At 58.2% G+C, this 27,453-nt stretch overlaps 2 protein-coding genes across 3 annotated transcripts in view; one reads left to right on the top strand and one right to left on the bottom strand.

The window, feature by feature from the left end:
• CORO7 (coronin 7) overlaps positions 1–27,453 on the bottom strand; it is a 178,280-nt gene that overhangs the window by 42,360 nt on the left and 108,467 nt on the right. The gene's annotated exons all lie outside the window — the stretch shown is intronic.
• Positions 1,587–25,532, top strand: VASN (vasorin). Its single transcript, XM_073362790.1, has 2 exons — positions 1,587–1,746; positions 22,854–25,532. Exon 2 carries the CDS (start codon positions 22,864–22,866, stop codon positions 24,877–24,879), a length of 2,016 nt encoding a protein of 671 aa, XP_073218891.1. The 5' UTR covers positions 1,587–1,746; positions 22,854–22,863; the 3' UTR covers positions 24,880–25,532.

Raw genomic sequence — 27,453 nt, forward strand, 5'->3', positions numbered from 1 at the left:
AGCAGATGGCAGGAAAGTGCCAATAGTGTGCCAGAGGGCACTGATCCGGATGAACAGGGTCCCTGGCCCAGCCAACCATTGGCTGCCCTCTACAGCCTGCCAGTGAGCAGGCTGATAAGCACCAAGCATGACTGCCATGGGCATGGGGCATGGGACAGGCTGGAAGCTCCCTGCTCATTGAGCCCAGGGCCCCAAATGTCCCATAGCGGGGAACAAATCTGTGCACCACCAACCTGGGACAGCCCCTCAATGGTCCCTTGTTCCCCTTCACCCCAGGGGTGGGGGAAAACCTACAGTCCCCTGGCAACCCTCCCTATGGCCTCCTCTCCCACTGATCCCCCACTCCCAGCCAGCCTCTCCCACAGAATCCCACAAGTACAAAACCTCTCACACCAGGGAGACTCCTGGCCCCACTGGTGCCATCACCTCCAGTGGGGTCAAGCTTTCACCGCCAGGTGTCTAAACGAGCTCCCACACTGAGGGGCCCATGGCCCCTGTTAGCCATGCAGCACACAGCCTAGCAGGAAAGCCTCCCCCCCCCCCCAGCACTCCAGTCCCCATCTCCAATCAGTGTGATCACAGCGATACCCCTAGGAAAGGGCTTCAAAGGCAGGTGAAGGGTGTGACTGGGGGCTGAGACAACCTGGCCCGCCGCTGAGGGGCACGTACAAGCCCAAAGCCAGAGGAATCCATTGTACCTGCAACCAGCTCCCCCAGCAGCGTCAGCCCCCAAACTGTCTCCCTGCGTGACCCCTGCCCCCCAGCTGCACTAGGCTCACCCTGGATGAGGCATGGCAGCAGCATGGCCAGGATGTCAGCCCCTGATCTACTTTCCCCAGCCCATGTCTGCCCCCTGTGGATCCGCACACACCTGGGCTGGGGGCTGGTAAGGGGAGATCAGGGCTAACCCCCGAGCCTGGGGAGGATCAGGGGCTGACCCCCAGGGTGGGGAGATCAGGGCTGACACCAGGGGCTGCAGCAGGAGATGGGGGCTGACAGTGGGATCTGGGGTGAGGGTAGATCAGAGCTGACACTGGGATCTGAGGGAAGGAGAGCAGGGTTGACAGCAGGATCTGCGGGGGGAGATCAGGGCTGACAGCGGGAACTGGGGGGGATCGGGGCTGGCACAGGATCTAGGGTAGGGGGAGATCAGGGCTAACACTAGGATCAGGTGCGGGGGCAGGGAGTGAGAGATTGGGGCTAACACCAGGATGGGGGGGGCAGGGAGTGGGAGACGGGGGCTGACACCAGAATGTGTGTGGGGGGAGATGGGGGCTGACAACGGGATGTTGGGGGGGGGAGATTGGGGCTGACCCCTTGGGCTGGTAAGGACGGACGGGGGGTCACGCAGGGGTGCTGCCCCCCGGCTGGAGGAGGTTTCCATCACACACAGGGCCACAGTTGGTTCAATGGCTCGCAGTGCCCCATTCACACACTGCTCCAGCCCCCCCATCGCTTGCCCCGCCCCCCACTCTCCGCGGAGGCGCTGCCGCCAATCCAGAGGCGCTGCCCGGAGGCCCCGCCCCCGGCCCCGCCCCCTTTCCCTTAAAGGCTCCGGCGGCGCGCAGTGATTGGGGCTACAACTCGGAGCCGCGGTGCGAGAGCTGGGGCGCGAGGCGCTGCAGCCGGTGCCCGCAGCCCTGGGCCGGGCCCGCTCCGTAGCCAGCCGCGACCGGCCAACCTGGAGGCTGCATCGCCCGGAGCTCGGCCCCTGCAGCAGCCCCCAGCGGCTCGGCTCCGCGCCCGGTGAGTCCAGCCGGCCTTTGTCTCCGTTGGTACCTGGGGCGGGGAGCCCAGGCGCCGGCCGCAGCAGCTGGTCCGCTCGTTGGGGGGCCAGGCCCCTGACACGGGCCGTGCGCTGCCGGGGGGGACCGGTATTGCTGGGGCCCGGCCCGCCAGCCCCGGAGCCCACCGTGGCTAGCTGCTGAGCTGGCCCGGCCGTGCTGCCGATCCGGGCAGGTAGTGGGCACCGCTTACAGACTGCCTGTCCCGGGGGCGTCATGCGGAGCGGCCCCTTCCTAGGAGGATGAACCCCCGCCGAGCACGGGCTGTCGGGGGACCCGCGGGAAGGGCGCAGCCTGCGGCCGGGGGGACGCGGGGACCCCCCCGAACAGAGGCACGGAGGTGGTCGGGGTGGGGGGCCACTGCCATACCCCGGGGCCAGCCCCTCCCGCCGCGTTCCCCGTCTGGACCCGGAGCAGAGCAGCGCCCGTTAATGGCAAGAGGGAGCCGGGCCAGCCCCTCCCGCGCAGCGGCCGCATCTCCCGATCGGATTTACAGGGACTTGTAAAGCTTAATAGACTGCGAGCCCCGATAAGATCTGCTGGCTGCCGGCGAACAGCCCGGGCGGGCCCCTCGCGCGGGGGGAGCCGTGGCCAGCCCAATTATTAACTAGAAGGGAGAACTGGGGAGCGAATCAGCCCAGTGAAACCTCTGAGCCCGTGGCCCTGCCCTGGGTCTGTGCGCTCCCCGTAGTGCCCTGGTGAGGGGGACCGAGGAACCAGCCCCACAAGCTGTGCTGATCCTTGGCAGAGACCCCTGTGCGCTAGTTAGGACCCTTGGCAGAAGCCAGGGTGCCTTTGGGGAGGCAAGTGAGGTTGAAGCATCGGCAGGCAGACTTAGGGCTCTGGCCTAGCGGCCTCTGGACTAGGGTGTCAGTGGATTCCACAAGCCTTTCTGGGCCAAAGCCCCCATGGCAGATGGACCCCTCCATGCTCAGGCTGGTGGCTTGTTGGGGTGAGGAATGGAGCAGCCTCTAATGCAACAGTTCCCAAGCCCCGCTGGCAGCTTTGGCTTAGCCTGGCCAAGCGGTGCACTGCCCCTCCCAATAGCACATAGATACTTTAACCCCCCCGGGCGCCTGTGGGATGGAGCAGGCCAGGATGTAGGCGGATTTGAGTCCAAGTGACAAGGAGGTGGGCAGCAAGGGTGGCCAGGGGCGTAGTGCACCCGGTGACCAGGATGCACAAGACACAGTGTCTCAGCAGAAAGAAAAGCAGGGGGGCCTGTCACTCCTTTGAGCTGGAGGAGGTGGCTGTATGGGGGTGTTAGGGGGTGGTTTCCAGAGCAGTCTGTAGCAGTGATGGGCGCAGTGGTGTGATGCTGGGTCCTGTGTGACAGGGCAGGGGCAGCCCTCCCTGCCTGGCGGCGTTTATTTTCTTCTCTCTTTTGTTAGTGGGACACAGGAGGTTCTGTAAATAAAGTGTCAGACACCGGAAAGGGGTTCTGTTAATAAGCAGCCTGGCTGGACTCTCTCCAGCGGCACAGAGCTGGCGTGGCAGGAGTACACCTCCCTTGCTGCTGGCGGCCATCCTACCTCCAGCCCTGGGAGCCACCCATCAGCAAGGCCCCCTTGCCTCTGCCAGAGCGGGGCACAGAGCTGCCACTGGGGAGCATTGGGGGCAGAGTGCAATGTCAGGAACATGCCCCTGGGAGGGGGTCCAGGGCCTTGCAGTGAGTGGAGGGGCTGTCCTGGGAACATGGGGGGAGGGATGCTCAAAGGAGCCAATATATTCAGCAGCCTTGGCATTGTGATTGTGTATCACAATGCAGTGCTGTGTGAGACCCCAAAGCAGCATATCCCCTCAAAGGGTGGCACTGGGCTGGGCCCACACGGGGGAAGCCATGCTCTTGAGTGTAAGGGCTAAACACATCTGTAAAGAAACCAAAGCTCAGACTGTGCTGGACTGTGGCAGAGACGGCCTGCTGACCACATAGGCCCTTCTTGCCAGTGGCACCATGCCAGGGGCCCTGCTTTCCACAGCCGTGGGGAGCCTACGGCTGTCAGCAGGGCTGTGAGCAGCACAGTGGCAGGCCTGTCCTTGGACACAACTGGGGAAAGGAGCTGACTGCAAACCGATTCTCTCTCATCCCATCTGGGGTACAACTACTGTCAGAGGATCACCTGAAACAACCCTCCCCTCCAAAGCCCTGAGCTTGGGTAGCACTAACCCCTCAGGGAAGGGCCACCAGCTGGCTCCCAGGGACCAGGACCAGGCAGCATTTCGGCCCTGGCCCTGTGGCTTTTACTGGTCCTCAGCCCAGGTGCTTAGTAAAGTGCAGGCTTCTAGAATGGGGGATGGCTGGGCCATGCCAGCCTCAGGTGGCAAAAGGCTGTGCCCAGCAGGCAAGAGCCTCCTTCCCTTGACAGCTGGGCTGAACTTCACATAGTTGTTGAGCGTTTGGTCTGGTTGGTGCTGGGATGTACGCTGGGGCTGGCTAACACTCCCATGGGGGGAGACGCTTGGGGCAGCCTGGTCTGGAGAGGGGTCTGGGAGGGAGCAGCAAGAAGAAAGCATTAGGTCACCGTTAAGAGCAGTTCCCCAGCACCACAGGCCCCCAGCCATGCTCTTGCATAGAGCTCTGTGTGCAGAGGGCTCTTGGCTCTGAGCTAGCTTTCAGTGCCCCCTGCAGGCAGCCAGGATAGCACAGACCCATCTGCCTACACCCACAGCTGGTGCCATGTGGCACAGGAAGTGCCCCTCCATTGCCTGGCCAGTGGGCCTGGGCCTTGACCTGGAGGGGGGGGCCCTTGTGGAGCCCCATGGCCTCTCTGCTGTGAGGGCCAGTCATTGCCCAAGGTAGTGGTGGGACGTTTCTTGTGCTGAGGATGACAGCTGGTTAATTACTATTTTTATAGTCCACACAACCCTCCGTCGCCCTGTTGGGTCACCCTGGGGCCTGACGTAACTCCCAGCTCAGGCCACTCCCTAGCTGGGTTGGGGTTTCTTCCTTCTGGCTCACCTGCTGAGCACCCTTCCTTCCCCCCCAGCGCAGCCTGGAGCAAACCTGCCAGGCTCAGGCCCAGCTAAGCAGCTGGAGTCATGGGATCGGAATTCTCATTAGTGGCTGCTTGGCGAGGAGCTCTCTGGCCGGGCGTGCGCGTGTCAGACGGTGCTGAGGGCGTGGGTGGGTTTGGGTGTTGGAGCCAGGCCTCCCTTGCATTCATGGGCTTGCGTTCCTTTCAAGAAAGCAGCCCTGCTGGTTTCTGTCACTCCCAGCACCTGGGTCAGCCCTTCAGCAGGGCAGTGAGGGGGGGGGGGGGCACTAGTAAAAGGATGGGCAGTGCGCTGCTGAGACAAAATGGAAAATCCCCTTCTCTACTCTACAGCCAGGCTGGAGGAGTGGGGGATCCATGCAGGCCCTGGCCCCTGCTGCTGGCTGGAGGGAATGCAATAAACAGGCTGCACATTCCTTTGGGGCTGCCTCAGAGACTTAATTAAATGGGAAGGGGGATGTGGGGGAGGAGGTGGTTGGGATGAAGGGGAGGGGGATTAAGTGCCTAAGCCTGACCCCCTGCCTGCTCCCAGGGCACACTGAAGTGGGCTTGTCAGGGGGAATTGCTCAGCCCACAGAGAAGGCCTCAGATGTGGAGCAACAGGCAGAGCAGTGTCTGCAACCTGACATGGCCAGGCTAGGCCAGGGGCCTGAGGGGTCTGGTTGTGAGGCTTGGGGGGTGGGGAGTCCAAGGGGCCAAGAAACATGTGCACAGCAACAGGAGGGTGCCCAGCGCTGCTTTCCTACCAGGAGAGATGGTACCAAGCTCCCAGCCTGGCACAGGCAAATGGCTGAGGTGTATGATGGGTTCAGGCTTGCCAAGTGCCTGCTGTGTTGGGCCCAAAAGGGGACCTGGAACCCAGGAAAAGTATCCCTTTCAGCCACAGTCCACCCCTCTCCTCCAGCACAAAGGTGGCCTTAGCCTCCCTGTGGAGTAGAAGGCTGCTCAGGCCCAATTTTTAAACCCCACCTGGACTTAAACCAGCCTCAAGCCTGGCCAAGAGGGTTGAATTGTTTTCTGACCTGACCCAGTGCTGCCCTGCCACGCCAGCTGTTGCCCCCTGCTGGTTGTGTATGCTGCTCACTTCCCAGCATGCTCCCTCCAGAGCATGTGCTGTGCAGGGGGGTGGCAGTGGCTGGCAGAAGCAGGTGACCCCAAGGAGGAGAAGAGTCGACCCAAGCCCAAGAGAGTTAGGTTGTTTTCCAGTCCAGCCTACGCTTTCAGCCGGGTCCCGTTAAGTTGCAGGACTGTATTACAGAGATCCCTCATGACGGACAGGTGCATTCCCAGCACACTTGCTCCAGGGGCCCCATAGCTGCCATCGTGTTGGCAGTGAGCAACTGGAACGCTCCACCTCCCAGCCAATCCACCATACACTCCCCCAACCTGCAGCAACAACACCCTACTTCTGAAATAAGGTTCAGCTTAAATACTGTGGTGCCCAGACCTTGTGGTGAGGGGCATAGTGTGGCCGGAAGGCTTGGTTGGTTGAGCATGGTGGGGGGCTCTAGCTGAGACGGGCAGCAGCTTTCACTAGATGTCTAACTCAGGAGCAGGATGTCCCATGAAGGACCTGATTTGGAGATGTGCTGGCATTAGGTTTGCTCTTGTTCACGGCACCAGAGCCAGCTTCCTGCTTCAAGACCTCTGGCTTCCTGCTGCCCTCTTTCCTTGGCTCAAATGGCTGTGCTCATAATCTGAGCCCTGCCAAGCTATCTGCACCCTGTCCTGGTCAGTGTGGAGAACTACTGATCTCTGCCCTCATAACCTATTTGAAGAGAACAAATTGGGGAGAGGCTGGAACTGGCATGTGAATGTGCAAGCCCATAGGAAGGATTTTGAACTCAGGGGTCATACCCTAAGACTGGAGAACTGCAATTAGAGCATCTGAATTAGGGAAAATGATCTGGGAAACTCCAGGCCTGTTAGTTTGACCTCAATTGTATGCAAGGTCTAAGAACACCTTTTTGAAAAAGTAATTAAGGACAATAAGGTAAATAGTAATTGGGATAGAAAACAACATGGTGTCACACAGGATAGATGGTGCCAGACCAACCTGATCTTTCTTTAAGAACCAATTTTCTAGACAAAGGAAATACAGAGGAGGGCTGGAAATCATAAGGAGATTTGGGTGACCTTGAAAACTGGAGTAATAGAAATGGGATGAAATTGAATAGTGCAAAGTCATGCACTTAAGGACTAACAACAAGAACTTTTGCTATAAGCTGGGGACAAATCAGCTGGAAGCGACAGGAAGAGAAAGACCTGGGTGTGTTGCTTGCTCACAGGATAACTGAGCCGCCAAGGTGATGCAGCTGTAAAAAAGGCTAACGTGGTCCTGGGGTGCATCAGGCAAGGTATTTCCAGTAGACAGGGAAGCGTTAGTACCATTATTCAAGGCCCTGGTGGGACTCATTTGGAATACTGCGTACAGTTTTGATCTCCCATGTTTAAGAGATGAATTCAGACTGGAACAGGGCAGAGAAGAGCTACTAGGATGATCAGAGAAATGGCGAACCTGCCTTATGAGAGGAGACTTAAGGAGCTTGGCTTGCTTAGCCTAACCAAACAGACTGAGGGGAGATGTATTTATAGAACAATTGTACCAGAGGGATAAATACCAGGGAGGGAGAGGAGTTATTTAAGAGACAGTGTTGGCACAAGAACAAATGGCTATAAATTGGCCATTTAGTTTAGGTTTTAAATTAGACCAAACTTAGCCATCAGAGGAATGAAGTTCTGGAATAGCCTTCTGAGGGGAGCAGTGAGGACAAAAAACGTAACTTATTTCAAGATTGAGCTTTTTGGAGGGGAAGGCCTGGTGAAGTTGTCTACGATAGCATATGGCCCAGCTGTAATTGCATTTGCAAATATCTTCAACAGCCGCAGATGGGACACTAGCTGGGGTGGGCTCTGAGTTACTGTAGAGAATTCTTTCCCAAGTGTCTGGCTGGTGGGTTTTGCCCATATGCTCAGGGTCCAACTGACTGCCATATTTGGGGTTGGGGAAGAATTTTTCCCCTAGGTCAGATTGGCAGAGTCCCTGGGGGGAGGGGGATTTCACCTTCCTTTCCAGCATGGGTGGGCAAACTACAGCCCACAGGCCATTTTAATCCTGCCCTCAAGCTCCCACTGGAGAACAGGGTCTAGGGCTGCTCTGTATGGCTCCTGGAAGCAGCAGCATGCCCCCCCCTGCTCCTATACGTAGGGGCAGCCAGGGGGCTCTGCTCTGCACACTGCCCTTGCCCCAAGTACTGCCCCTGCAGCTACTATTGGCCAGGAAGCGCAGCCAATGGGAGCTCTGGGGGCACTACCTGCAGACAGAACAGAGCTGCCTGGCCATGCCTCCATATAGGAGCTAGAAGGGGGACATGATGCTGCTTCTGGGAGCCACCCGAGGTAAGCGCTGCCTGGGTAGCCTGCACACCTGAACAACCCCTGTGCCCTGATTCTCCCCCCCCCTTTGTCCCAGCCTGGAGCCCACACACACACACACGCTCTGAACTCATTTCTGGCCCCACCCCAGACGTGTACCCCTAGCCAGAGCCCACTCCCCTTCCCACATCCTAGCCTGGTGAGCATTCATGGCCTGCCATACAATTTCTATATCCAGATGTTGGCCTTGAGCAAAAAGTTTGCCCACCCCTGCTCTACAGCATGGGGTACAGGTCACTTGCTGGCTTGAACTACAATAGATCCCCAGTTACAAACAACCTCCATTCCTGAGGAGTTTGTAACTCTGAACAAAAAATTCTGGTGGTTCTTTCAAAAGTTTACAACTGAATATTGACTTAATACAGCTTTGAAACTTTACTATGCAGAAGAGAAAAGCTGCTTTTAACTATGTTAATTTAAATGAAACTAGGACAGAAAGTTTCCTTACCTGGTCAAATCTTTTTTTTTTTAAACATTCCCTTTGTTTTTAGTAGCTTACGTTTAACACAGGACTGCTGTATTTGCTTGTTTTTTTTTTGCTGCTGCCTGATTACGTATTTCCAGACCCAAATGAGGGGCGTGGCTGACCAGTCAGTTTGTAATGCTGAGGCTCTACTGTAGAGTTAATGGTGGATTCTCTGTAACTTGAAGTCTTTAAACCATGATGTGAGGACTTCAGTAACTCAGCCAGAGATTAGGGGCCTGTTAAAGGAGGGGCTGGGTGAGGGTCTGTGGCCTGCAATGTGCAGGAGGTCAGGATCCTGTTGTTGTCCCTTCTGGCCTTTAAAGTCTGTGTCCAGAGAAAAGCAACTATGATCAGAGGTTTGGAAAATGAGCTGAGGAAAGGCTGAAAGAACTGGGCCTGCTTATTCTTAAAAAGAAGGCTCACGGGGGACCCGAGAACAGTAAAAGGTGGTTCTCCATCTTGACTGAGGGGAGGACAAGCCAGAATTGGCTTAGTCTGCAGCAAGGGAGATTCAGGGTAGATATTAAGAAAAATTGTCCAACTCGAAGGATAGCTGAGCTGTGGAACAGGCTACCGAAGGAGGTTGTGGAATCCTCATCGCTGGAGGTTTTTTAAAAGCAGGTTGGACCAACACCTTAGACCAACCCCAAGAGGCTATGTCTACACTATGGACCTTACAGCTGTGCTGCTTTAAGGTCTCCTATGTAGCGCCACTATGCTGGCCGGGAGAGCTCTCCCACTGGGATAATTACCCCCCCTTCCCCAACAAGTGGTGGCAGTGACACAGCCCTGTGCACACCAGTGCTTTTTTCAGTGAAACTTATGTTGGGCAGCAGGGTGGGGATTTTTGTTTTTCCCCACACCCCCAAATGATAAAATGTTGCTGACAAAAGTGCTAGCATAGACCAAGCTTAAGTGTCAGGGCTGGAGCAGACCCCTCAAGGGCCCTTCCAGCCCTGCATTTGTTACTACCTTGCAGTTCATGCACTGGCCAGTGGGAGGCAGCGGGTGTTCTGCTCACCCAGTGTAAATCAGGAGTCACCCCAGTGAAGCCAATGGTGGTACACTGGTGTAGGAGGCAGCAGAATCCAGTTCCAAGGATTTAAACTGGAGACGGGCCTGAACCAACCCCCTGACATCCCAGGTGCTTAAAACGTGGTTAAAAGCACAAGGGGCTGGAGCCCTGGGCAGGATGCAGACTCCTGGGGCTCCCCAGGATAGCTGATGGAGGGGACAGGGCGGAGGAGGGATCAGTCCTTGGTGCCATCTAGGACCCTGCATGCTTCAGTCTCTCACTCCACTGGATGACGTGGCTCTCCCAGGTCCAGCAGCCCATCTCTCTCTCTCTGGCCACAGGAAGGCTGGGTGCCCACTGAGTGTCCTTCCCAATTATGGGTTGCAGCTGTGTGTACTAATTACAGCCTGCCTGCTGGGCTTCTGTGGCCAAGGGGCTGTGTACAGGGATAGGGTCAAGGGCTGCATGTGGCATCTGGCTGCCTTTGTCCTGGGGTGGCGGGAGAGGGTGGAACTGGGCCCAGCTGTGCTTTGATGTGTAGGCCCAGCAGATCCCTGCCCTAGGAGTGTTTGGAAATCCAGGCTGGCACGCTTGAGCCAGCTGCTGCCTCTCTGGGCTGAGCATGGAGTGGGAGAGACTACATTTAGCTTGGGGTAGGGATCCCAGGGGGTTCTGTCCCATCCAGCTCCCTCCGCACCAGGGCAGCAAGCCCTTGGTGCCCCTGGGCACAGGGCAACTTGCCCCACTGCTGCCCAGGGCTGCTGGCTTCCAGCATGCTGGCAGGGAAGCTGGTGCTGCTCAGAGGCAAACCCTCCATGACATGCTGGCACTCCAGGGGGCGTAAGCTCAGTCCCCTGCATCCCCCCAAAGACTGTGGGGCCTAGACACTGGGTATTGGCACTTAGGTGGCATTGGGCTGGGGTGCTGGGTGGGGAGGGCATGCACACTTTAGGAGGCTGTTCCCATTGCTAGAAGCCCTCTGCAGGAGGTTGGGGGTGGGGGGGGAGGCCACACAGGAACAGAGGGCGAGTGAAGGGGTGGAGCCAAGCTGAGATATGTTCAGAGCGGCAGTGAGCTGCTGCTCCTCTGAACACAAAGGGTTAAACCAACCAGGGAGGTGGCGTGGGAAGGGTAGAGTTGACCAGTCTGTCCTGCCAGGCTGTCTGATGCTGCCCCCTGCTCACTGCTCCACTCACAGCTGGATTCAAACAGGAGGGTAGGGAACTAATTTAAAGCCAGAGGCAGAGGGCTGGCACTGAGGAGTGAGGGCGTGGCTGTGTTTGAGGAGCTGCAGACAGTTCTTTAGGCCCTGGTGTTTGTACAGTGCCTGGCATAAGGGGGCCAAGCTTGGCTGTACCATCTAGGGGCCCTGATAACATGAGGGGTAAACCCAGCACCTGCTAGGCAGGCAGGATGCTACAGCAGGATGAAGGGACAGAATTAGCCACGCCATTCAGGGGGGCAGCACCCCTGGGGCTGAGCAGCATGCATGCCAGGGGCTCTGGATTTGCCTCCCTGCCCAGTCCCCCCTGTCCCTGCCCTCACAGTACTCCCAGAGAGCCCTCTTCTCTCTCCCCCTCGCCCCAATTGAGCTCTGTCACCTCCCAGGTGCTGTGGTGGGGCAGTCATGGGGTGGGGGCTCTGCACAGCCTGCTTTGCTCCAGCTCTTCCCTCTGGCTCACCGCAAGGCTGCATGTGCTGCTCCTACAGTGCCCCATCTCCCAGTCTGTCCCCCTGGTATTGCCCAGAGGATCTTGGGCCTGGCACAGCCCCCAGCCCTGCTCCATTTGCCCCACACAGTTCCAGAGGTACTGGCAGCTTATGGGCCCATGTGAGCAGGTAACAGCCCATCAGAGTCCATGCAGCGCCCTCAGTGTCTCAGCCAGGCTCTGAGGGTATCCAGGGCCATGGGGCCACGGCCCTCTGGGCAATCCAGGAATGGATCCCTACTAGCCAGCCCATCCCCTGCTTCAGACAGGAGTGCTGTGCTGGCTAATCCAGCCAGAGTGGTCAGCCAGTGAGCCAGACCAGGCTGTGCAGTGGCTTCCCCAGGCCCTCATGGACCTCCCCATCCTCTGCCCTGAGTGCCAGACACCCCCAAACCTGCCCTGGCTAACAGAGCGATGTGCGCACGCATGTGCTGGGTCACCAGAATTCCATGGCAGCCCTAGGGAGAGGCCGCACGCTGCGGGCAGCTGTGGTGCTGAATGACCACCGGGAAGGTGCACTGAGTGCAGTGATGAGCTGGGGGCAGACTTGTGCTGGCTGCTTTAAGGGAAATCTAAACCTCTCCCTAGCCGCTCTGGGCTGGGCACCCAGCACCCTCGTGCGGGCACCCTAGGGAGCCCTCTGCCACCCTAGGTCAGGCTGAGCCCAAGGCACCGGAAGGCTGCTCTGTGCCCAGGGGAGAGGGCACAGCAATGCTCCCCTGGGGAAAGCAGCAAATGCAGGACCAATTCCAGGCAACAGGGGGTTGCTCTGTTCTACATGTGTGGGCATGGTGCCAGGCTGCCTGGGCAACAGGACTGGAGGGAACAGGTGAACCTTTAGGGCCAGATTCAGCCCTGCTTTACCCCAATCTGTAAACCCAGGCAAAGGGACCACCCATGGCAGGAGGGCTGGTGGGGGCTGCAGTTGCCTGAGAGCTTCAGGCCCTGGGGGCGTACAGATGGCCCCGTGACTGTGCTGGCCAGGAAGGGGAGCAGGCCCAGAGAATTCAGCCTCCGTTCAGGAGGGCTGCTAGGAAGCCCTCAGGGAAGATTAAAGCTGCCCCCAACTGTCCAAGTGCCCAAGAGAGGGCAGCCCTAGGAACAGTCTGCTGCTCTGGGGGGATGGGGAGACCTGCATGGGGTTGGCTGGGAGGGTGTGCCACTCCCTGGGCTGCCTAGAGAGAAAATCTGAGTGCCACAGAACACTAAGACAGCAACCCCTTCCTGACCCCAGTGGCAGTCAATTTATAGCTGGAAGCATGAGGATGGGGAGGCCTGGGGGTTTATCCAAGCTGACATCACTGCCTACCCCACTTGCATATGTATCCACAAATAACAGCCTGCAGCAAGGAGTTCCCCAGGTTCACCCTTTGATCTTTTTTTTAACGCCCCCCTCCATTTTCTGCCTTTTACTGTCCCCCAGTGCCTCCTTGTGCCTGCACTGTGGGGCAAGGCTTCTCTCTAGCGTCCCTTAGTGCTGGCTGGGGCACACAGGAGCTGCAGGGAGGGGATCTGGAGGCTGGTCCCACCTCACTCAGTTGCCGGGGCTGTTGCTCTGAGACTGTGGGCAGTGGAGGAGTACAGCAGGCAGGGCCAGTGGAGGCAGGGAGCTGGGCTCTGTCTCCAAGGCAAGTGAATTCAGTACAGCCCTCCTGGTCAGCCCCATCACCAAGTAAACACCCCCACACAGGCAGGCTGGCAGGGAACTGGGCTGCCTGGGCTCAGCTCAGCACGCAGCTGGAAAATATGAACGATCCAGCAAGTCTCTGTGCTGTAGGCCCACGGGATGGGAGTGTGGCCAGTAGAGCAGAGGTTGGGCTGGATTTAGTGCTCCGGCAACGTTCACTCGGGGCTGTGGCAAAGCAAGCGTGCTGCCAGCATTAGCAGCTTAGTGCCTCCCAGAGAAGCGGGGCTTTGTCTCCATCCTGTTTGGCTCCTGGCTGGGCCCCCCTTTTCCTGTCTCCCCTGTTTATTAGGTGTAAGCCTGTCTGAGCAGTGCTAAGCCGGCAAGCTTTCTCTGGGATATGGTTAACCCCTCAGGGTCCGGCATCTCCACTTAGCGAGCACTGTGTGATGGAGTACCGCTGAGCCATGCCCAGGACCCCTGGCTGTCTAGTTCTCTCAGCCATGCCCCTGTGAAGGGGAGCGCAGGCTGGGCCCTGCTGCTAGCAGCAGCCCACAGCCAGCACCATGCACCTGGTCAGCTGTTCAGTGCTAGAGCTGGGCTGGAGGGGAGAGGAGACAGCTGAGGGGGATGCAGGAGGCTGAGGGGGAACAGATGACCCCATTCAGGTGACCACATAAAGGAGGGAGGGGCCCTGGTGCTAGCCACTGGCTTAGCCTTTGCCAGGTTGCATCTGAAGGGCAGAGTGAGGCATGGACTCGTCACACGGAAGTGCAGTTAGGAATCTGGCCCTGCCTGGCCCTCAGGATGTAGGCGGGCTCGTGGCAGGGAGCTTCAGTCCACAATTAAGCATGGGTGGAGCAAAGCCACCCAGCAGCCTGGTCCTGACCTGGCAGTGTGGGGAAGAAATGCCCACACAATTAAAGGGACAGCAGTTTAGTCAGCAGCTTGGCTGCAGTGCCAGACACGTCAGCGAAACCTGACCCTGGCATTTCAAAACTGACTCCCACCCCAGCGCTGGCAGCAGGCCCACTCTGGTGCCCTGCCAGGCCCCTATGTGCTCAAGAGTACTCGACTGCCTGCAGCCCTCACTGGGCAAGCGAGCGTTCCTGGGAGCACCCTTGGGCTGAACCAGTGCCGCTCAGAGCCAGGGCTACCCCCTGCCACTCTCATTTCCCCTCCACCCCCCCACTTCCCCGGGGCAGCCCCAGGGCTGGGTATATTGCAGCATCCCTACAGAGAGCCAGAGCCACACTGAGCTGCCCCTCTCCTGGCAGCCACACTGAGCTGCCCCTCTCCTGGCAGCAGGACCAGGGGGTACATGCTGGGGGAGAGCCCTGGACAGACCCTGACTGTGTGAAGGGGCCCTGAGCCCCAAGGGCTCCTCAGTCTGGACTAGCACCCACAGCTGCTAGGGAGGAAAGTCCCCCAAGCCTTGTCCACCCTGGCCTCTCTGCTGCAGGTACAGACCCGGTTCTCTGTGCTCGCCCTAGCTGTGCTGCAGGTTTGTGTCTGAGCTTCATTCGGCTGGGCTGGCTCACTGCCCAGTGCTCCACCCTTCTTCAGTGCCAGCTGCCCAGGGATCTCCAAGCACTTGACAAGCATTACTGTGCTAGGCAGGAAAGCCACATTCTCCCTGTTTTACAGAGGGGGGGAATGGAGGCCCCAAGAAGGCACAGGAACCGGGAGGGCTCCTGATCCCTGCTGCTAGGCCGTCCCCACAGGCCCAGCCCAAAGCGAGCAGTGTCCCAGCGAGAGCCGCAGGCAGGACTATGTCAGTGCTGCTGGCAGCTCAGAGGCGGGTTGTGCTGTGTGACACAGAGGGCTTTGCCCTGGGGTGGATATGCACCTTGTCACTCATTATCCTGGGTTAAACACTGACCTACTGGTCAGGTCACTGGGTGGGACAGCGCCCTCCTCTGAGCATGGTGCTTCCTGGCCAGCCATCCCCGCAGCCAGCCCTGGTGCACCACAGGGCAAGCTCATCCACCTCAATGCTGCCTGGGTGACAGGTTATGCCCTGTGGTGCAGTGCCCAGACCAGCTGTGCCATGTGAGCAAGTGTCAGAGGGCAGCAGAGCGGGACGGTCCTGTCCCTGAAGCCGCAACCTTGCCTGGTGCCGAGGGGATAAGATTTCCTTTAATAGGAGCCATGCTTTGGGGGCACTCCCTATCTCACGGGGGGACCCAGGTGCTGGGGCTCAGTGCTCTACGCAGGCTGGCTTTAGCTGAAGCAGGAGGGAAGTGCTGGATTCCTCTTTGGTTCAAGTCCCCACATCTTGGGAACAGATGCCACCTGTGGCCACAACAGAGTGGTTTAAAATTCCAGCCCAGTGCCAGGAGGGAGCCTTTGCCCGGCACAGCGGGCTGCCTGTCCAGGGCCTAAAGCCTGCAGCTGTGAATTGGGCCAGTCACAGCCATGCCATGGGCTACACAGCCCTTAGCTGCCTTCCCTGCCTGTCAGGAGCTGCCCCTGTAGGGAGTGCAGAGTACAGCTGGGGAGCAGGACATGGAGATTGGGGGGCAGTTCAGACAGCCTTTCCCACCCCTTACAGCCCCCCACCCTGCCCCTTTCTGCAGGGGCTACTTCACAGCCCCTTCCACCCTGAGGCCCCTCACTTTTATCCTGCCAGTGCCTGTCTGCCCCATACGACAATCTTGCTCCCTTCCCTGCCCGTGGGCACTAAGGGCCTGCTCCTGCCCAGAGCGCTGCACAAAGCAAATCCCTAGTGCCTGCAACAGAAAGGCGACTGTTTGAAGAGGCAGTGGGGACCGTCTTTATCAGCTCTCAGTAACCCCCAGCCAGAGCAGTGCCACTCGTGCTCTGCCAGTGGTTTGTTTCCATACCAAGGCCACAGACTCCCCCAGGATTTGAGACTGTGGCCCTGGTGAAGCTGTAGGCTGGGTGTGCTCTGCTGCAGCTGGTAGTGGCCACTTGTGTGCTGCTGGGTCAGGCCGAGAGCAGGTGCCAGGCGTAAGGAGGAGCTGTGCTCACAGCTGTGGGTCAGAGGAGCCCTGCACTTTGGCTGGCTGGGGGGAGGTAGGGCTGGTCTCTTGGGGGGGTGGGGGGGCAGGAAGTGGCAGCAGGGGTCAGTCCCATGTCTGGCAGGGCCCCCCGGCTCTGTAACAGGCTGTTGAGGGAAGGCCAAGCGCTGATCTGCTGAATTCCAGGGAGGAAGGGACACCAAGGCAGACCCACTCCTCTCCCCTGCCACTGATAATGCAACACGACCCTCCACTTCTAACCTGGTCTGGCAGCGCCTCCTTTGGCCACAGCTGGCTCCCATTACCCACAGGCTCCAGGCCATGGGAGGCCTCAGCAGGTAAAAGAGCATGGGGAAGTGGGAGGGCAGAGGCAGGCCAGAGAGTCCCTGGTGCTATCCCTCGGGGCCTGGCCAAAGCAACAGCTCAGGCCCCCCAGCCTCCCTGGAGCTTTTCCTGCTAGCTGCCTCCTTTCCTTATCTGTGGGATGCAGAGGTGAGTTTGATCTCCCCTCTCTGTGCAGCAGTGCTTTCCCTGCAACCTGCCTCTTGCCATGAGCAACTCTGGCCCTGGCCTGGTGCCCTGTAGCCCTCTGCTAGCCCCTCCTAAGCTCTTTGGGCTGTCTGGACTGCAAACCACAGCCCCCTCCCCCAGCCCAGCTGCACATTCCACAATTTATTACCTGGCTGGAGCCTGTCTGGCCCATGCCAGCTCTGCTGATATTTACAAAGATCCCTCACCCCCACCACCCTGTTGGTAATTACTCCTCTTATTAAAAGGATTGACAGACAGGCTGAGAACCAAGCAGCCCCTGTGAGCCCAGTGGCCCTTTGTGCTTTGGTGCATGCTGGCTCCCTGGGGGGGCTGTACCCTCCCTCCAGGCTGCTGGCCATGCCCTGGGCCAGGATGGCTAAAGAGGGGCAGTTCAGTGTTCCTCCCCCGCCATGGGCTCCCCCCAGGGAACAGTTGGCAGGGGGGTCTGATTGCTCCGGAGCTGTCCCCTCAAAAGCCAAACCATGTGCTTGGAGCCGGTCACCATTCCTCCACCAGTCTGCGTTTCCTCCCTGGGGGCCATAGGCAGAATGGAACATCTGCCTCAAGGGCAGGGAACGGGCAGCTGTGCCCATGAGGTGGGAAGCCGTGCCACACACAGCGAGATGGGACCATGCCTGCCCTTACGAAGAGTAGGAGGCCAGGGAGGCCAATCACAGCAACCAGTTACAAAGACTCACTCCCCTCGACCCCCCCAGCTCACACCCCCATGAGAAGAATCTGAATTTGCAGGCTGGCCAGGAAGGGTCCCCAGAGGGTCTGGAAGTGCAGCTCCTGCGGAGGCTGCTTGTGTTCTTGAAAATAAATCTCATTGCAATAATAACCGACCGATGACAGCTTGGCAAATGCCTCCAGCCTTCCTGAGCTGTTCAGCTTAGAGCCACGGGCCATGGTCCTAACCCCCAGCTGATGGGAGCTGAGAGGAACAACCTGAATGTTGTGGGGCAGAGGGACTGGGGGGTGCCCGATGCTTAGTATAGGGTGGGTGCTACTGGAGTGTAAATAGCAGGTAACGGCAGATACCTCGCAGCGTTCTCAGCCACGCCATCAGCCTCCCTAAACACTCTGGCGCAAGCCTCCGTGTATGCATAGCGCTCGTCTCTAGCTAGCGTTTAGCTCACCCCCAAGTCGCCGCAGTGTTCCTTGCTCCTCAGTCTAGTGCTGCCCACTGGACAAACGCAAGAGACTCGCCAAGGAGTTGCTTTCCCGCCTCTCCAGCTTGGCAATCTGCTGCTGTTACCACAGAGAGTCAGCTGCTGTAACATGCGGCTCCGTACAGAGCTGGTGCCCAGTGTAATGTGCAGGGCTCAGCCCATTCTCCAAGGGGTGAGAAGAGCCCCTTCCAGGACTCATATGGTTAAATCCAGCAGAGACTCTGTGCTCCATCTTAAAGCCCAGGGATGTTCCCTGCATCCCAACTGCCTTTGGATGCTCCCACCCAAAGCAATGACTTAAGGCATGGCTGGATTTCAGAGCTGCCTTGCCAGGATTCTGGGTGGAAGGAATCCAGCAATGAACGGTGCCTCCAGCAGTTGTTCCAAGGCTGGGCTGAAAATGGCGCCAAGAGGTGTGGGGGGTGAGGTCAAGTCACAAGGTCTTGCTGGCCCCTGCCCAGCATAAGGCAGGAGCATGGAGCAAGAGGGAGTGCTGGGATGCTCGGGGTAGGCCGACCATGGGGCTCTTGGTGAGCCATGGGCAGGACAGGACTCTCTCAGGCCAGGGGGGGAGGCGGAGGAAGGGGGCAAATGAACCGTGTGAGATCAGCCAAGCCCCCTGGCCCTCAAAGCAACCAGTGGGGGTGCCACTGCATTGCTTGCTGGAGAGTGCCCCACCGTGTTCTCCCCCATAACAACATCCAAGGAGCCCAAGTAGAGGAATTGGGGCGAAGGGCTGAGCGGGATGACGAGGTATGGAGGAGTTCGGTACCATCAGCCGACTGCCACTTCACCGTAGTCGGGTCACAAGGCGAGAGTCCAGTGCTTTCTCATCACAGCCCCAAGGGGGAACACGCTTAGTTCAGGCCCCCATCGCATGGTCCCTGGCTCCACAGTCAGTGGCAGAGCTGTGTGGGTGGGGCCCTGGACAGTGGCTGTCTGCACGATGCCTGACCCTAGCTGGGGCAATCACTTTAGAAGCAATACATTTGCCTAGGGGACAAGGAGGCACTCCTTTGAGTGTGGGCACGGCACAGGTGTCGTGGCGAGTGCCCTCCCAGCTGCAAGAGAGAGCTGTGGCTGGAGAGAGCCAAGCTCGAAGGCACTGGTACAGAACATAAGGAACGCCTGGCTCCCCTGCGGCTAAACATGGGTGCATTGCACACACACAGGGATGGCACCTGGTCGAGTGTTCCCAGCAGGAAGAGCTCTTGGCATCCCTTAATGTGATGCCATTCGGTGGGCCCAGAAATAATTTTGGAAACAGTAAAAAAAATCAGTCAGAAATGCCCCAGTGAGTTGGGGGGGGGGGGCGTGAGGGGGAATGGATCCTGCAGCTACCACTTCCCCTGTAACATCTCTAAATCCCTGTAACACTTCTGCTGCCCCCTGGTTCCACAGCAGCCAACCCAGTCACTAGGCCAGAGGCTATGTCGAGGTCTGTGGTGCTCCCCCGATCTACGCTGGACGTCTGACAGCAGCTTCCCCCAGTTCAGGGCAGATCCAGGAGGAGGGGGAAATGGGTCAGCTCTCCAGGCTGTCCCAAGCACTTGGGCTCTTGCATGGGCATCACTCTCTTTCCAAGGGAGTTGTGTGACCAGCTCCGCTCCGTGTCGGAGAGGGAGGGAAGAAAAGGTGGACATTCAGAAAGCAGCTGCCAGGGCGCCGGGGGACAGCCAGCAGGTGATTAAAGCGTTTTCAGAAGCAATGAGGCAGGGGGAGCCGCTCCCTTCCTGAGCGCAGACTGTGCCCTGCTCCTGGGAAGTGGCTGCCCTGCCCAGCAGTAGTGCTTGGGCCGCTCTCCTCTGGGGTGATCTCTTGGCTGGAGTGACGGGCGTTCAGGGACAGGGCTCAAAGCAGCTGCTTTTTGGGTGACTTGCCTTCCGGCAGCCAGGGGAGGCGTGAGGGGGCAGCTCCTGGCCCCGCAGCCCCATCTCAGAGGATCCAGGGGACTAGATGGTCTGTGGTGACTCTTGCTGATATGCAAAGGGCTGGAATTTCCTTCTCCCAACCCATGCATGTAGGCAGGGAGCTTGGGGGCTTCCCCTTTCCCCGGTGGGCTAGGCTGGGTGTGTCAGAGTCAAGATGGCATGACCTGCACATTGAATTTCAGACAGCTGTGGAGGGGTCCTGGCCACTGGTGGCCCTTGACCCTTCCAGTGCTTGTCCATGCGAGTGCCAGGCTGTGCCCAGCATAGTGTCCAAGGGACAGGCAGAGCCTTTGCTGGCTATTCCAAGGGGATCTGTTTGCAGGGCAAAGGCAGCAGACTCCAGGCGATGGCAGCAAAGGGGAAAGCAGGAGACCATGAAGCCAGGGGCAAGTGCTCTGGAGCTTCTGTCCCCCATTGGCATGTTCCAGCAGCGACCAGAGCTGGTGTGCCAGGGGGCCAGCAATGGCTGGCACTTGTGGGCATTGCCCATGGGAGGATTTGACATGTGCCAGGCTGGGAGATGAAGCCCAGAGCTCCAGTCGCTCCACTGTCTAAAGCAGGGCCTTTGCTGTGGTCTCCAGTGCCCGGAGCTCGGCCTGCTGAGCAGAACCCCAGGCAGCCAGGGAAGAGAGCGCTGGAGGATGTGAGTCACTGGGATGAAATGTTCCCTCTCCCACAGCTGCCCTGCGAGGGAGCCCAAGCTTTGAGTAACACCGAGATGGGCCAGCCAAGTACCACCAGGAGCCAGGCCCTGTCCGACCCATGGTGGGATGGATGACGCTGCTAGGAAGCTGCCAAAATAAGGGGTGTGCCGTTAGCAGCAAGAGGGAGCTGAGGAGAGGCTGCCAGGGATTGGAAGGGAGCAGGGCCAGGGACGGTGACTATTCAGGTGACACACAGGGAGTATGGGGGGAACATATGAGGAGCAGTGACCCTTCCCCGCCCTGGACGATGTCGCTGCCCTGTGGTACGGAAATGTATCCTAGGTTGTTTCAGGCAGGGATACTTAAGGCGGTTCAGACTGCCCAGGCTGAGCGCCCACTCCGTGGGTGAGGCTCATGTTGGCTGCTGGTGAGTAGGAGAACGGTACCGTGCACACATGGTATCAGGCAGGACTCTCCCCCGCTGATCTTGCAGGTGGGGCTGTAGTGAAATGCACGTGGGGAGGAGAGACTGTCCTGCCTTGTCTTCACAGGCGCTTTGCAAATCAAGCCCCCAGGCCTCAGTACGAACAGCCAAGAAATCCACCCCACTGTACTGAGCTGCTGGGCCAGTGACCCAGCTCCCAATGTCTGCCCCCCCCCACACACACACAGACTGCCTGGAAGCTCCTTGGGATGCATGGACATTGCACATTGCGGGAAGCCGAGGCAGGGCAGCTGGGTGTGAGGACGGAAGGGGGCCTTGTCCCCCCATGCAGTGCGTGTTCCCATCCACCAGCGGGAGCAGAGCGCTGCCGTCAGGCTGGAACCTCTCAGCTGTGCAGGGGTCAAAGGACACAGTCCCAGAAGCCCCAGGGATGGATGGGGGGCTGGTCGTGTGTGCTGGCACATGGCAGACACGCTCCAGCACAGGCTGGCCAGACCCTACGCAGCTCCGCACTGCAGGCTGTTAGGGGAGCTTCCTCATCCTGCCGAGGTCTCCAAGGGGCAGAACGAGGATCTGTCCCCAGCCAGCCGGCACTGCTCCAGGCAGCTGGTTTCAAACACTGCGCGCTGGGAGCATGTCACCCCTGGCCTGGTTTTGAGAGCCCAATGCTGGATCCCTGCGTGCTAGCCGGAGCCGGGGAGGGAAGGGACATTAGACGGCGGGTGCTGGTGGCCAGAGCAAGCTGATGAGTATAGTCCAGAGAGCGGGGTTGCTAAGCGAATTCAGGGACCAGGAAGGGATGAGTAATAGCTTGGGAAAAGCGATACAGCACAGCAGGGGTCCCGGTATGGGAGCTGTGGTCAGACACGCAAAGCCCCTGCTCAGCTGGGAGCTGCCGATGGCACTGAACGGCTCCCATGCTCCCTGCTGTACCAGGCCTGCGCACCATTGGGACCCTTTGATCCTGCAAGGCTGCGCGACGCTTCACCTGCAGTGGGCTTGTCACAGGGATCCCCAGCAGGGCAGCTTCCCTGCCATGGGCCACGGAGCCCACATGAGAAAGGAGGGGGATGGTCTAAGTGCCTGGGCACCCTCCACCTGGCAGAAGTCCCAGCAGTACCGATGGCCTGGTCTAGATGTAGCTGCAGCGGTGCATGATCCCCTGCTAACAGCAGGCTGGCTCTCTCTGGCCTGAGCGCAGAGGCGAGGAACTGGTAAACCAGCTGGAATCACAGGAATCCGGCCTCGTCTGACGGCCAGTAAACGCAGCAGCTCAAGGCATGGAAACCGGAGCAAGTTGCTGTAAGAACAGAGCCTGGGTCTCTGTAGGGAACAGCTCCCTAGCTGCCCATCTTCCTCACATTTGTATGCCCCCATCCCTCTGCAAGTCGGGCTTCATCAGAATCATCCTCACTGGACTAAAGGAAAAGGGAGTGCAGGGAGGAAGGGAAGCCCAGCACTGCCCCCTTAACACCCCAGAGCCAGCGGCCCTGGAGGCTGCCCGGCTCATCCTGGCTTCACCAGCGTCAGTCCAAAACAGGTTGCTTATCAGCAACGGGAAACCCAACCAAAGCCTTTCTGCATGAGCCCTTTGCAGTAACTGATCCGTGGGGTGGAAATCCAGCATGTCATGCTGGCTGCGGCGGGAGAGGTTGCTGCAGGAGCGTTTCCTCCTGCAGCCTGGGCTCCCCAGAAGAACCTGCTTCCCCAACAGGGCTCAAGCTGCTGCCCATGGGGCACTGGAATGATGCTACAAGGACCCTGACGTTTGAGGGTGTTTGGGTCCACGAATTGGGGTGGGGATGGGTGGGCTTGAAATCCATATCCAAGTTCTCTGGCTTTACTCTCTAAACCCATCAGTGATATGACTAGCCCCCCCCCCCCACAAGATTTCTCAGGGGTTTGCTATTGCATGGCACACTGTCTGCAGGCATGACCCCGTGAGTAGCTCTCTGCCCCACCTTTCCCAGCCTAGCCCCTGCCCAAATAACCCCCTGGGGTACGGAGACTGGCTGTAACTTTACAGACATGTCAGAAGAAATGCGATGGGGTCAGACACTTGATTCCCAACCCCCAATGTCATCTGACAGGTAACATTTCTCTGGTTTTTCCCTCTACAGAGAGTCCAGCATGGACCACCTGATCCTGTGGACGCTGCTGCTTCTGCCTCCCGCAGCCCAGGTTCAGGGCTGTCCCTCAGGCTGCCAGTGCAACCAGCCACAGGTTGTGTTCTGCACGGCCCGGAGGAGCCACGCTGTCCCGAGCGGCCTGCCACCGGACACGGCCTACCTATACGCCTTCGAGAACGGCATCACCTCGCTCCATGACGACAGCTTCCGGGGCCTCCCGGCACTGCAGCAGCTGGACCTCTCCCAGAACAAGATTTCCAGCCTCCAAAGGAATGTCTTCCAGCCCCTCACCAACCTTGTCAACTTGGATCTGTCCTCCAACCAGCTGCGCGAGATCACCAACGAAACCTTCCACGGGCTGCGCCTGCTGGAGCGCCTCTACCTGGACCGGAACCGAATCCAGCACATCCACCCAGCCGCCTTGGACACGCTGGAGAACCTGCTGGAGCTGAAGCTCCAGAACAACCAGCTGCATTTGGTTCCTCCGCTGAACCTTCCCAAGCTCCTGCTGCTGGACATAAGCCGCAACAGCATTGCCACCATCGAAGCTGGTGCCTTTCACATGGTGAACATAGAGTCTCTCAAGATCGCGGGGCTGGGGCTGAGCAGCTTGGATGAGGAGCTTTTTCAGAACTTGAACAACCTCCACGAGCTGGACGTCTCAGACAACGCGCTGGGCAGAGTCCCGGAGGTGCTCCGGCGGCTCCGGGGCCTCACCAGGCTCAGCCTGGCTGGGAATGCCCAAATTGCTCAGCTGCAGGCAGAGGATTTTGGGGAGCTGCCCAACCTCCAAGAGCTGGACATCAGCAACCTCAACCTCAACACCATCCCCCAGGACTTCTTCAGTGTCTTCCCCAGGCTCCGGGCCATCACCGCGGCCGAGAATCCATTCAACTGCCTCTGCCAGCTGAGCTGGTTTGGGCGCTGGCTGCAGACCAGCCATGTCATGCTCAGGAGGTCCGAGGAGACAAGGTGCCACTTCCCCCCCAAGAACGCTGCTAAGCTCCTCCAGCACCTGGAATACTCAGACTTCGGCTGTCCTGCCACCCCCACCCCTACCCCCACCCTGAGAACTACCTCCCCGCAGCCGGCCGTGCTCCTCACCAGCAGCGGGCACTCTGCGCTGGAGCCCAGCCGCGCTGCTCCCACTCGGGAGCCCACGCCCCGGCAGGACAGCTCTACTCAGGCGCCACACACAGCTGCGCAGGGGCCGACTAGCCCCGAGATGCAGATCTGCCCTCCCCGGACATGCTTACACGGGGGCACCTGCCAGCTAGACGCGCACAACCACCTGGAGTGCCACTGCCCCGATGGCTTCTCGGGCTTGTACTGCGAGGCCGAGATCCAGAGAACAACCCTGCCCCCCATCACCCAGGCGCCCACGCAGAGCAAGCAGATCAGCGTTAAGCAGGTCAGCAGCACCTCACTGACAGTGGACTTGAAAAATTATCAACAGGCCAAAGACCAGCTGAAGGGCATCCGCCTGACCTACCGCAACCTGTCTGGGCCCGACAAGCGGCCGGTCACGCTCAGCCTGCCGACGTCACTCTCCGAATACACCGTGCGCGCCCTGAGACCGAACTCCACCTACCGCCTCTGCACCGGGCCGCTGGGGGAAAAGCCCTCTGAAGGGGAGTTCTGCATCGAGGCCCACACTGCTGTGCAGGGGACTCACCAGCAGCACCTGCCTGTCACCCAGAGCAAAGACAGCAACCTGACGCTCATGATCGTGCCCGCCCTGGCTGCTGTGCTGCTCCTGGTGATTGCTGTGACAGCAGTCACGTACTATCTCCGGCACCGACGGGCTAAGGCACATGCCGATGCCGGGGTGGATTCCAGCCCCCTGGAGCTGGAAGGGGTGAAAACGTGTCTGGAAAACAGAGACTTAGCGACCCACAGTCAAAAGCTGCCAGAGAACGTGGCGATGCCAAACGGCTTAGAATGTGAGGTCCCCCTGATGCACCAACGCTACCCCAGTAACAACAACACCGCACCGGTCAAGCCGTCCTATTTCTAGACCAAAAGAGAGATCGTGAGAGAGTCGCCATTCACAAGTTCCAGAGCCTGGATGGATGGGATACGGGCTGACCATTGTTAGTACCCAGAGCACGTTCCTCATGGGACAAGGGACATTGAAGGGTTAACTTAAATTAAGACAAAACCCCACATAATGTGCAATTTTCCTAGAGGCTTATACACTTAGGAAGTAGACACTGTAATTTATCTGCTCAGCACACGACTAAGTGCCTGCATTTCCCTGGCTGCCCTGCTATGTGTGTAGAGAGAAGGTTTTTTTAGCCACTGCTACAGAGAAAGGTATGTGACTTAGTTAAGAGGCCTCAGTGTGCTGGTAACAAAAGCTCCTTTAACTAAGTGCTTCCCAGGATAACAGACTCATTAGTAGTTCTACCTGAAAAGCAATAAAGGAAGAAAAAAACCCAACACACACAGACAGAGGTGCAGGGACTCTCGCACTTACTCCCCCAGTGCGTTGAAGGAAAAAACCACCCGGGAATTAAAGCTTTAAGAACTTTTAGAGAATATTTATACATGGTTATTTCCCATTTCTTCTGGGAAAGCTCTTTTCTAACGCAGATCTGTGTCCTTTTGTTTTGTAAAATAGATGAAGGAGGATGCTTTTTGTACAAAAATAAAATCTTTTGTACAGCATTCGCTGTGTCCAGCTTGTGAGGGATGCTAAGGACATAGGCACAGACCAACATATCAGCGTCTCCCTATCCCATTGAGAAGTGGGAATGCCGAGTTACCAGTCCAGCTTTGAGGAGGGGTCCAGTGTCCTTGGGAGGAATTACAGCTTCCCATCCACCCATGGGAGATGATTAGCAGGAGTCCAGTTATCATGAGGAGAGCAGTGGTGATGGCTGGGGGGGCCATGGGTTGAGTTTTCACTGTGCAAAAAATTGGTTTTCACAGTGTAATTGGAAGGAAAAAATTAAGCTCTTGGAGAACTCCAGCTGTCAGCGTTTTTTATTCCTTTTCTTTAATTCCTCGAGCCCTATCCCCATAGCACCTACAGTGAGACTCTGATTTTAACACCACTGCAGCTTTCCATTTATGTTCAAATTGGGTGCACCAATTTAACTCTGGCAAAAAGCATGGGCCAGCACGCCCCGGACACGGGAACCCTCTCTATCTCTGGGGCAGGGAGAGCACTCATCGGGCCGCTGCAGCTTCCCCAGCAACAGCTTCTGCCCACACAAGGGACCCCCTTCCTGGCAAAGCGGGGTGCTCCGTCTGCAGGCCCCAAGAGACACTGGTCGCACCAACTGTGCGGGTGGCTTCCCTGATGTGGATCCTGAGGTGGAACTGTGACCAAACTTAGTTGCCACGGGGTGGTAGATCCCTCCTGAGCTGGAGGGAATGTGGACAGGCCAGCTAGTGGCAAAAGACCCTCTAACCCAAGACAACCTGCCCTCTCTGTAGCATATGTAACCAGACCACCATTTCAATTAGCAGTACTGGTGGCAGATCTGCACCATCTAGGGTGGGAGCATGGTCCAAGGGTCAGGGCACCAAGTGGAGAATCCAGGATGCCTGGCTTTTATTCCCAACTGTGCCACTTCCCACTGTGCAGCTTTGGGCAAGTAGCTCTGCCTCAGTTTCCCATTCGATGATGCTCATCCAGGTTGGTAAAATGCTTTGAGATTACATCGGGGGAGCATTCTAACTGCTCGGTATAGTTATGTGTATTGAAGCAGAGCCTATGAGCCCCAGTTATGGACCAGGCCCCCATTGTGCTAGGCGCTGAACAAACACAGAACACAAAGGTCCTGCCTCAAAACGCTGACAAGAGATGGAGACAGGCACTATCTGTGCAGGATGGAGAACGGAGCTCGGTTCTGGCCAGTACATGAGTCAGACGATGCTCTGACAAGATTTCTTTCTGTTAAAAAGACCAGAAGCCTCATCTAAATCTCCTCTGCTGGAGGATGGGGAGTGAGGAGTAATGGGGGAGCTGTCAGTGGCTGCTCAGGCCTGTTTCCGCAGGCCGACCTGATAAGGTGAATTCCTTTCCCTGGATGAACCTCGCGCCCAAGTGTCTGTCGGGAAGAGAGTCCTGGTGCAATACAAACACACAAGCACCATATGCTTCGCCAGGCTCTGAGCCAAAATTAGGATTTTGATATCGCTAGTTGCTGTTCTCCCAGGCTCCTCCCTCCTCTCAACACCAGATGCCAGTTGTTAGCAGGGTTTATTAGCTTATGAAACGGGAACAGTTTTCACTGCTAGACGCAGGAGGGAAGCCCTGGGAAATCCAGCTGGCTGCCCCACTGTGCCCAAGCCTTTCCTGCCCCCAGGGCGCCAATGGTCATTTCACCTTTTTGAGGAGTCCAGCAAATTCCCTCCCCTCTCCATGTCATGGGAGCGGCCATTTCTGCAGAGGTTGGCTCTGCCTAGCCCAAGGCTTATCTCGGGGGAGGCTGGGACATGGAGGTTTGTGCAGCCCAGTGGATCAGCGAGTCAGTTGGAGACTGAGCGGCTCACCCCGCTGGCGTTTCAGCAGCCCCCTGTCCAAGAGAAACACACAGAACAACTCCCACCAAGGGCCCACTCTGGCAGCTCGTGGAGT

This window comes from Lepidochelys kempii, chromosome 10 (assembly GCF_965140285.1).
Source record: "Lepidochelys kempii isolate rLepKem1 chromosome 10, rLepKem1.hap1, whole genome shotgun sequence".
NCBI classification, from domain to species: domain Eukaryota; kingdom Metazoa; phylum Chordata; order Testudines; family Cheloniidae; genus Lepidochelys; species Lepidochelys kempii.